The sequence below is a fragment of the Hyperolius riggenbachi genome, chromosome 3, assembly GCF_040937935.1.
Source record: "Hyperolius riggenbachi isolate aHypRig1 chromosome 3, aHypRig1.pri, whole genome shotgun sequence".
NCBI lineage: Eukaryota > Metazoa > Chordata > Amphibia > Anura > Hyperoliidae > Hyperolius > Hyperolius riggenbachi.
Window position 1 is genome coordinate 252,855,052 of NC_090648.1, and position 11,850 is coordinate 252,866,901.

Genomic DNA, 11,850 nt, shown 5'->3' on the forward strand with positions numbered 1-11,850 from the left:
GGATACTGTAGGGGGGTCAGGGGAAAATGAGCTGAACTTACCCGGGGCTTCTAACGGTCCCCCGCAGACATCCTGTGTTGGCGCAGCCACTCGCCGATGCTCCGGCCCCGCCTCCGGTTCACTTCTGGAATTTCAGACTTTAAAGTCTGAAAACCACTGCGCCTGCGTTGCCGTGTCCTCGATCCCACTGATGTCATCAAGAGCGCACAGCGCAGGCCCAGTATGGTCTGTGTCTGCGGAGTACACTCCTTGTGACATCAGTGGGAGCGAGGACACGGGCGTGCAGGCGCAGTGGTTTTCTGACTTTAAAGTCAGAAATTCCAGAAGTGAACTGGAGGCGGGGCCGGAGCATCGGTGAGTGGCTGCGCCAACACAGGATGTCTGCGGGGGACCATTAGAAGCCCCGGGTAAGTTCAGCTCATTTTCCCCCGACCCCCCTACAGTATCCCTTTAGGCTACTTGCACACCAAGACGTTGCGTTAGGTGGCACGTTAAGGTCGCATAACGTGCGACCAACTCAACGCATGTAGCAGTTAAAGGTGGACGTTATTGTGCAGCGTTGACTAGCGCGTTAGAGTGATCTGACGTCATATGATATGCGGCGGTTAGTGCGCGGTTTACGGCGCACAATGATGACTATAAATAGACTTTTTTTGGCTTATTATTGTGGGTTGTTTGGTGTTGGAAACATGGATGTGGAGGAAGAGATGGTGCTTGGTGGCATGTGCATGTTATTTTTTATGCGTCTTCTTCGTCGCAGGCGTCGACGTCGGCTTTTTTGGGTCCATCCCCTCTAAGTGGACCGTCCTGTAAGTGGGCATTTTCATACCCTCCTTCCTGACCTGTTGCAGGACTCCTCAAAGTTTTTCTGCTACACGAGGATGTCCATTTCCAGGTAATATAGCATAGTTTTGTGTAATGTTTTCAATTATCCAGCATAAATTATTATCCATCGCTTAATTGGGTCCCTACTACATATTGTAATTTGCATAATGTTTGTGCAATGGTTGTTATGTTTTAATTATACCACTAAATGTGTTTATAATCAGAACAAGCTCCTTGCATATCATTTCACCTTGCCTTTCCATTTACTTACAGTGTAAATGACTTAGGTGAGGTTAGTGTGGTAAGCAGGTGGCTGAGTGTTATAGCCATTGCTTTCAGAGGCAGAGGGGAGGAGGGAGGCTGATAGTGGTTTGAATGTAAAGTAAAGCAACACTGAGAGCAGGGCCGGACCATCAACCAGGCACCTCAAGCACCTGATTGGGGCCCCATTCATGGTCTAAAGGGCCCCCTCTGAGAGCCCCCCAGCATGTAATGCCAGGCTGTCACTGCTGCTGTGTGTGGCTAAGTGGACTCAGCAATTCTATGTCCATAAAATCATCCTGCCCGGCGGCAGCAGCACAGGGGCCCCTCCAGTTCCGTTTCTTGAGGAGCCCAAAGCTAATCACGGTGCCCTGAATGTTTAAAGAGCTGCGCGCACACAGCTTACCAGGATTCATAGCAGCATCATCATGGTGGGCGGCACAGAATATTTAGATTTTATTTATTCTCCTCGCCTGCATCCCCGGCAAAAACTGTATTATACTCCAGGAGAGCAGGATATCTAAGCCGCGCCCCCAGCCAATAACTAATCTCCTCCTGGACACTGCAGAGCAGGCAGCATTGCTATTTGCTGCTGACAGTGCTAATCTTCGTAGGGGGCGGGCTTGAAAGTTACAGGCAGTGCTTTTGGTTTGACTTTTTGTAGCTCCACCCACCTCACGCTGGAGCAAGCATGTGTCTCCATCTCCATAGCCATCAGAGATTGCACCAGCCAGACATCTGAAGTGCCCTGCCAGAAGCAAGCCAGCCTGCCAGTCAGCCAGCCTGGAGAAGCAAGACAACAATGCAGGTCATTTATGTGCCGTGCAATGCTATGTGCATACAGTGGAAACAAGTGCACCAAATTGATATGTATATCAGTACAGGGAAGCCTCTGGATAATTCAGAGGCTTCCCCCATCCCCCTCCACATTGCTGTTTCAACATTTGGGACACACTCAAAACTCTCCTGTCTGTGTTCCAGTAGGGCTGCATTGCGCAGGTTTAAGGCAGCTTTCGCCTGCGCAAAAGCATGAAGTTTTTCTGCTGCGCATGAGTGGCTCTGTTCTACTGCGCAGACAGGAGCCATCCTGCGTCTGTACAGTGTGGCTGTGCTTGTTTATGAACGGGGTCTCAGCAGCAGTGGTGCTCTCACTAGCGATTACTCGTGATTCAAATGAGATTTAATTTGCGCAGGTGTCTGGCAGGGTTTCATGAGGTTAATTACCCATAATGCCACCATCCGCCCTGCGTTCCAAACTGCTTGCAGGCGTCCTATTGGTTGCCTTGCAAGCCTCACCATGGCGCACTTCCTCCTTCAAGTCAGAAGTGCGCCGTGGTGAGGCTTGCAAAGCGACCAATAGGACGCGTGCAAGCTGTTTGGAACGCAGGGCGGATGGCGGCATTATGGGTAATTAACCCCCTGTATCCCCACCACACACCTGTGCCAATTAAAGCTCATTTGAATCACGATTTATTACTCGTGATAGCACCACTGCGCAGCAGTGGTCTGAAGTAGGCTGTGGGAAGTCTCTGGAGGATCCACAGGCTTCCATCTAATGATGTAAGTATCTGACGATTCTTTTGCTGAAATCACAGGTTTGTTTAAATTAGGTTCTGTCATAAACTGCAATTCTAGCCTGTTTATGGTGTTTCAAGTGTACCTATGAGAAAAAAAAGTGCTGATCTCTGCTACCCCCAGTATGTACACTATAAGCTGTTACTCTGTTCCTATACGGATAGTAAACTAGCTGCAATGTGTGCTGATCTCTGCTGCCTCCAGTATGTACAATATTAGCTGTAACTCTGTTCCTGTACTGATAGTAAGCTAGCTGCAGTGTGTGCTGATCTTTTCTGGCTCCGGTATGTACACCATGAGCTGTTACTGTGTGCCTGTACTGATAGTAAACTAGCTGCAGTGTGTGCTGATCTCTGCTGCCTCCAGTATGTACAGTATAAGCTGTTACTCTGTGCCTGTACTGATAGTAAACTAGCTGCAGTGTGTGCTGATCTCTACTACCTCCAGTATGTACAGTACAAGCTGTCACTCTGTGCCTGTACTGATAGTAAATTAGCTGCAGCGTGTGCTGATCCCTGCTACCTCCAGTATGTACAGCATAAGCTGTTACTCTGTGCCTGTACTAATAGTAAACTAGCTGCAGTGTGTGCTGATCTCTTCTGCCCCCAGTATGTACAGTATAAGCTGATACTCTGTGCCTGTGTTGATAGTAAACTAGCTGCAGTGTGTGCTGATCTCTGCTACCTCCAGTATGTGCAGTATAAGCAGTTACTCTGTGTATGTACTCATAGACATACTTTCTCCAGTATGTTCAAGATAAGCGCAAAGAAGGGGGATGTCCGCACGATATCCCTTGATCAAGTTCCTTTATTATCGTCCATAATAAAGGAACTTGATCAAGGGATATCGTGCGGACATCCCCCTTCTTTGCTTCTGTCTTGTTGGATTGGCCTGTCCTGGATCCGGCACTGTCCCAGGGAGGTGTGAGCGGTTTTCTGGTGTTTTCTACTATGTTCAAGATAAGCTGTTCATTTTATGTCCAGGCTGACAAAAGACTAGCTACCCTGAGTGAAGGGGTAGACATAATGTGCGTCTGGGCCCTTGATGGAAAAAGAAGGCAATTCATAGCTTGGTGTCCTTTTGTGGGGACACAATTTGTCCACACCCCTCTGGATTTTTATATTGCCAAGAGGTGCCTTGGATCTTTCTGGACTCTAGCAACTCCCCTGCCAGGAGTGATGTCATCGCTGGTGCTGACGGCCTGCCACCCACCCTTCAGTGTTTAGTCAGGAACGGAGCAGAGGAGGACACAGGCAGAGGTGAGGAGAAAAGGACAGGGTCCAGGGGGAGAGCGAGGTACCGACCTGGAATGCAGCGGCGCAGCGCAGCAGCCAAGGCCAAGCGAGCACTTGTCTCTATCGGCAAACATTTGCATCCACCGCTTACTTTCTTGCAGCTGCTGGCCTGCTGCAGCAGATGTCCGTGGACGAAGTCACAGATTTCTCATGGTGGTCTGAGGCTTGGTTTTGCAGCTGCTAGTAATTGGTAATTTATTGCATCCTGACATGATTGATGGAAATTGGCGACTGAACTGAGCATAGGTGAATCACCACAGTCCGGGAGGGTAGAGAATAGGGATAGTAACACTGTCCAGGGCTGCAGTCAGGGGCAGGGCCACACTGTGACTGGGCCAGGCCCAGGCAGTCACTGTCACTCAAACAAATGGCAATGCCAATAACTGATGATGAATCTAACCACAAAAAAACAGATCACTGCTGAGCATGCTTATTATAACCTGCAAATGGGAGTTGTGAACAGAACTGCATAAAAAGCTTAGGAAATAATCTACCTTTATCCCCCACAGCGGTATAATGCAGTTGTTACATGTATATGTTACGGCCAGAACCCGAAGTGTGGCCACTTCGCGTTCTGGCCAGCCACTTAGGGTTCTGGCCGGCCAATGTGCGAAGTGGCCGCAGCGCAGCGGCCACTGCTAGAAATGGCATGATGACACATAAGTTACAATGTATTTTATGGCCGTCACGCTGCGGCCAAATGTATTAGAAGTCTCGCACTGCCTCCTCTCCTCCTCCCCCCGCCTCTCTCTTCTCCCTGCCTCCTATACCACATACGGAGCAGCCGGCGGGGACACACGCGGAAGTTGGTCAATTTCCTCTCTCCTCTCCCTGCCTCCTATACCACATACGGAGCAGCCAGCGGAGACACGCGTGTCCCGGAGAGTCGTTCGTTGCAGCAGGGCAGCAGAGCGGGGGAGGCTGCAGACATCGCTTCTGCCAGCACCCGCTCTGCAGGAACGGCAGGATTCCCCTGCCGCGACGAACGACTCTCGGGGATACGCGTGTCCCCGCCGGCTGCTCCGTATATTGTATAGAGGCAGGGAGATGAGAGAGGCGGGGGAGGAGGAGAGGAGGCAGTGCGAGACTTCTAATACATTTGGCCGCAGCGTGACGGCCATAAAATACATTGTAACTTATGTGTCATCATGCCATTTCTAACATTGGCCGCTGCGCTGCGGCCACTTCGCACATTGGCCGGCAAGAACCCGAAGTGGCTGGCCAGAACGCGAAGTGGCCACACTTCGGGTTCTGACCGTAACATATACATCAAGGAATATTTCTGGGCCCCAGGGAAGGTTGCTACTGATTGTAGACATATGCAAATGTATAACCACACTTACTTTTGTTATGACCACACCCACTTTTAGCTGCATGTCAGGGGCCCACAGTTGGTATTTTGCACAGGGGTCCGCTGCTGGCTGTGTCCGCCACTGAGCTAACCGCTCTGCTCTGCTGCGCCGTCGGACGGCTCAGGCCGTAGTTACCGAAGCAATACTGAGGCTGGCTGGCTGAGCGTTGTTGTTGCCATGGCAAATAGCCGCTCTCCACGGCAGTCCAGCACTCAGCGAATCAGTGTGCGCCCCCCTGTACATACCACCCTCTTCATCACATCAGCTGCTGCTGATGTCATTGGCCCTCACCCTCCCTCCTTGCTCAGTCAGCGCTGCTGAGCTCTATGTAAAGAGCGCACAGGTCAGTGTGAGTGCTGTGCAGGAGAGAGGAGCCAGGCAGCAGGTGTCAAATAATTTCAATGTGATGTGGAATAGGATATAATAATATAATAATATGTGTATGAGTATGTGTATATATATATATATATATATATATATATATATATATATATATACATACATACATACATACATACATACATACATACATACATACATACATAATGTGTGTGTGTGGGGGGGGGGGGGGCGTAAAGGGAGGGGGGCCCAAATCTGCTACTTTGCTTAGGGCCCCATTTGGCCTTAATCCGGCTCTGACTGAGAGGGATTGTGTATTTCATCTAACAATACCACTTGTTTGCCATCCTGCTGCTGTCTGTGTCTGCAGTAGTGTCTGAATCATACAGCAAAAAGAAACATGCATGTAATGCTGTATACATGTAGTGTGTGCAGCTGTTCATTGTGGTTGCTCAGTGGCTGTGGCAAAAACTATTACAGACCCAAGATCAGCAGGACACTCATGCAACAGGTGTTATTGGCAACTCCCAAACATATCCTATTAAGTTTAGGTGCCCTGTATACACACTCAACTTGTTAGAAACCCCTGCCCTCAGCCTCTAACAATGGGACAAGCTGACATGTCTGGCCTCATCTTTCACCTATGTAATTATGTTTGTTTAATGACTGATTCGGTTTGCAATACAATAGTGGTAATGTGTTGTTGAAGTTTGTTGTTGTTGTTTTCATTGTAGCTTTTATGTCCTGCTGGATTTGGTGAGATCTGATCTCACCAAGGCTCACACCAACTATCGGCAGAGCATATCTGCGGAGGAGAAGTTGTTGGTGACCTTGAGGTATTTAGCTAAGTCATTTGGTATTGTTAATGTGTATGTAATGTATAATTTTAATGAGTACTGTTTTTAATTTTAATTTTTTTTTGTTGTTTTCCTTTCAGATACCTTGCAACAGGCCAGTCTTTCTCCTCTCTGCATTTTTGTTTTCGGCTGGGGGTGTTGACCATTGGCTACATAGTGCGCGACACATGCCGAGCCATCCGGTTGCGGGTGGCACCTAGGCATCTTCGCCCTCCGGAGGAAGCGAATTGGCAAGAAATTGCTAATTTGTTTTGGGAGAAGACAAAATTCCCCAATTGCCTAGGTGCCATTGATGGCAAACACATACGGCTAGTCATGCCTCCGTTCAGTGGCAGCCGTTACTATAATTACAAGAAGTATTTTTCTCTTGTTTTGATTACTATAGCTGATGCCAAGTCACGGTTTATTTATATTGATGTGGGCTCATATGGGAGCTCAAGTGACTCATTCATCTTTCAGCATTCCAATTTTTACCGCAACATGATGGATGATCGCTTGAACTTCCCAGCCCCCATGCCTTGGCCTGGCACAACTGGTCCTCCTCGACCATTCACTCTTATTGGTGATGAAGCCTTTGGGCTGAGCCAACACCTCATGCCCCCTTTTTCTTCTAGGTACTTGTCTGTGGATCGCAGGAATCGTACCATGTTTAATTTTCGTTTGTCCCGGGCAAGGCAGGTTGTGGAGTGTGCCTTTGGTGTTTTGGCCAATAAGTGGCGAGTTTTGCATAGCTCCATCAACCTTTCTGTTCCCAACGCCATCTCTGTAGTGAAAGCAACATGCGTGTTGCACAATTTTGTTTTGGACCTTGAGGGTGTGTCGCCAGATGGCAGCGATTCTTGCCATCTGCGCGATGTCCGGGCAAACCCACCACGGGGTACAAGGGATAGCTTGTCACTCCGTGATGATATGATTTTGTATTTTTTGCATGAGGGTAGAGTTGATTGGCAGGACAATTAGCCTTTATTTTTTATTTTTTTTTACATTTTTCATGCACATTTTTTTTTTATATTTTTCTGGATGCCTTGTTTTCCTTAGTAGGTAATCCAATGTAAATAGTGTAGGGTCCCCTCTATGAGATAGGCCTTGCCGTTGGCAGAGGGGCTTAACCACATTAATGTTGAATTGTGGGACCAACAATCTCGCAGGAAATAAAATAGTGTATATGTTTTTTTTTAATTGTGCAATATGTTATATTAGTAATGCAATGTTGTTAAATTATTATATATTTGGTCTTAAATGCGCCATGTAAGTCGCATGCAAGAACAAAAAAAAATAATTTAATATCATTCTATGTGCGACGTTAGCATCGCATCACTTTCTAAAATGGTTTCCTTCCACCATAATGTCGCATCTTGACATTAGACCAGACTGGCACTATAAGGTCGCATATAGAAATCTCGGCAAGACTGGCTCCGTTAAGTCGCATAGTTGGTGTCAAAAATACTAACTTTGTCATTTATACAGTCTTCGCATTGTGTTTGAGGGACAGCTAATGTATGTAGGTCCGCCTCTCACTGCAATATTTTCGCCATAGCACCGCCTCTATCATACCCTCTCAATCTGCATGTACAGAGTGGGGCGGGGAGAGGCGGCGATAAGGCTGCAGAATGTTGTAGATGGAGTCAGAGCTGACACTTGTAGCTCCGCCTCCACGAGTTCAAAACAGCACGAACATGAAAATCTATTATGTCCTTCCCCTTAATGCGACGTACACGTCGCATCTAGCACATTATGATCGTATTAATGCGAGCGTATTATCGCATTGTATGCGTCCATAATCGGTCATGTGACATATCTGAATCATGTGTCTACAGGAAGCTAATCTACATACTTCCTGTAATTGCTTTTGCATGGGTTGTCTGAAAGATGCCACCAGCAGCATTTACTGAAGATGAGAAACTTCTGTTGGCCAAAGTAAGTTGGAAAGAAACAATAGTTGGCAGTACATAGTTGATGTTTTTTCACTATGATAATGTTAATGTTGGTTACAATCCTTTGGCTAATTATATTTGAAAATACTGTGTGTGTTTATGTTTATGCTCTGTTAGTATAGTTGTGTACATACAGTCTGTAGGATTCATCTAATGATAGGTGTGCTGTGGGGTGACATATTGATGATGAAATATAGTTTGCATATGAAACGATGACTGTAGTCAGCAAAAGATAGTGAGTTATGGTTGAACTCATGTTTGTTTTGTTTTTTGTTTTTTTGTTGTAGATAATGATTTCAGCGAGATATGACCTGGTTCGTACCCGCTATCAAAAGCGGAGCATTTTGCTACGTGCCCAGCAGCGCATTATGCGTACCACACCATTGAGGCCCTGAAAAAGCGCTGGTCAGACCTCAAGCGCCGGGATCCGGACTTTGTACGCATCGTTCGGCGGGACTTGCGACAGGGTAAGTCATACAAACTTCTGTATTTTTTGTTTGTCATTTAATGCATAATTGATGTTGTTTAAAATGTGTTCTCCATAAGTATTATGTTGATTTTGTGGTAGTTCGAAAACCCTCCTCCTCCATGTGATAGTCACCGGATCAGCCTTAAGGCCCATACACACGCAGGATGGGAGGCAATGACGGGTCTGTTGCTGCCCAGAGTTTAAACCCACAATAGCGTGTGTATGCGTCGGTGTGTGACAGAGAAGCCTGTTCATGAGGGATCCGCTGAGTGGATCTATCACAAACAGCCTAATGAGTCCACCAACAGCGTGTACACAGGCGCTACTGTGTGGTGACAGTGTGCCCAGCCAAACGCAACGACAGACCTGTAGTTGCCTTCCATCTTGCGTGTTTACTTCCCTTTCCACAATTTAAGTCCAACATACATTAGAACAACAAAGAAACAAAGCAACCCTCACATTTACAGGAAAAACTTTACTAAAATATTACCAGGAGATTGGTGGTGGGAAGTGGATGCCCTAATAACACATACAAGATGTGTGCAAATGAAATAGGCCACACGTTTGCTCACACATGTTGGCCAATATTGGACCGAGGTTGGTTGTGTGGGTGTGTGGCGTGGCAGGTTTTGAAAAAACCAAACTGGTACGCAACCCCTACAATGCTATATAAATGTATGCAGTGTGTACACCATTTACACATGCCGGCTACATTACTCTTTGCAACATGTTGACAGGCCATATGGTGGTGTTGCGCATACAAGCTGATTATGCTCAGCGTCCAAACTCAAACGCTATGCACTACTACCGTGTATGCCGGATTGACCACTGAGATCTGCGGACACTGCATTGGAAATGCTGCAGGACTGCTAATGTATACATACACTCAGAGGCAGGACAAGGTCCTCCAGCACCCAAGGCTGAGACACCAAAGTGCGCCCCTCCATCCCTGCCACCCCAGCCATCACACACTGATTGCTATTAGACTAAGAGGCGCCACAGGGCCCACAACCTCCCCAACACCTTAATATCTAGTTATCTGGCTTACAGTCACTGCCGTGTATCCCCTTTTCTTATTTATTTCAGCTTCAAACACAATTAGGAATGACAGCTGAATGAATTCTGTGCCCCCTCCTACACTGCGCCCTGAGGCTGGAGCCTCTCCAGCCTATGCCTCGGGCCGGCCCTGCATACACTACACACCATACATTACTTTTTTGGCACATGGACAAGGGTGATGCAGCTGCTCAGGCAATTCCCTGATCTTTTTACCTTTAAATCGTATTGAAATCTGCCACTAGGATCTGGCCACAGTAAAGATGTGAACATGTTGTGCATTCAGACGCAATTACATATACATGTGTCTGTGTTGTGAATCAGCACATACTGTTTGGAATGCATCTACACCGTGAAGAAGGCCACACATCATACAATGTTTCTGGTATCTTGATATACAATCTATGTGAATGTTTTGATATTTGATGTATGTTAAACTGGTATAACAATCTCACACTCTGATTGTATTTGAATTGCATGGTGTGAGGCCACCTTCACACACAAACAACCAAATATAATTCGTACACTGTCATAAACACACCAGGTCATGACTCCAAACCACAAAAACAACATGACTGCAACCCCCCCCCCCCCCCCCAAGGCTGAGCCCTCCCTGCTCAAAATTATTTCTACACAAACATCATCTATCGGCCTCTTCACCTTAGTTTGTTAATGCAAACATACAGAGTACTCTATGTGGTACAGACCCTTCACCTACATGATGTTTGGATCAACATGGCAAGGTTACGAAGGCTGTTTGCGGAGCGTAAAATGTGTAATTAGTTAACGTTTATTAAATGTTGATGCAAGTAATGCATTGTGAAAATGTTAAATGAAGTGGCAGCCTGTGTATTATGCCTAAATGGAAGCTGATAACCCATTGTTATCATGATATTTACATATTGTTGTGTAACTAATGATCACATCGTATGTTTGTTTTATGTCTTCAGCTTCAACACAGAGGAGAGCACAGAGGCCTGGGCAGGCGCAAGCCCCCTCTGCTCAAGCACAGCCTGCTCCACCACCGGCGGCTCAAGCACAGCCTGCTCCACCACCGGCGGCTCAAGCACAGGGCAGACGACGGATTTATGTTCTGTCTGACTCGTCCTCAGAAGAGGACACCTATTTATAATTTTTGTAGAACATTTTGTACTTTTTATGGTGATATACCAGTTGCTCCCCAGTTAATATTTTGTAAATACAGTTTTGATTCAAAAACAAACATGGCTTCCTTATTTTAGAATATGTTGTTAGTGACCTGCACAGAAATCTAAAAGGTACATACACACCACCTGCTATCCAAACACACTATATATATATATATATATATATATATATATATATATATATATATATATATATATATATATATATATATATGTGTGTGTGTGTGTGTGTGTTTTGTAGGAGCCTCCACCACTACATCTCCAACCTCTATCTCCTGGCACACACAACCACTGTAAGTTGGTGTATGTGCAATGATGGTGGATGCTTGCACAATAACCATCCTTGCTTTGTGTAATGTAATGCTGGATACACATGCTGCATCTTGCCATCCATGCCACACAAGATTATGGTTTTATTGATTGTTGATAAACATGTTACTAAAATATGCCGATGTATAGTAATGTTTAAACACATGTACATTTGGCCACATTGACCTAAATACACATGGACATGACAATTCAACATGTTTCCTATAAAGGAGTATCAGTGAATTGAGGGCAACATATATTGTAGTAAGCCAACGTGTGTAGCCAGCAATACTGATAATTACACAAATCACCTTAATCAATGTTTCATTAATATTGGTGACAATAAGTACAACAGACGTAAGATTGTTGGTAATGCAATGGTTTACACATGTGATTAGTCCTATGCGTTGAG

At 46.1% G+C, this 11,850-nt stretch overlaps 1 protein-coding gene across 1 annotated transcript; it reads left to right on the plus strand.

Annotated features, from left to right (window-relative positions):
• The first annotated feature begins 881 nt into the window (after positions 1-881).
• On the plus strand, positions 882-8,748 carry LOC137562291 (uncharacterized). Its single transcript, XM_068273624.1, has 4 exons — positions 882-895; positions 6,382-6,483; positions 6,585-7,381; positions 8,726-8,748. The coding sequence occupies exons 1-4, from the start codon at positions 882-884 to the stop codon at positions 8,746-8,748; spliced, it is 936 nt and encodes a 311-aa protein (XP_068129725.1).
• Positions 8,749-11,850: the final 3,102 nt, after the last annotated feature.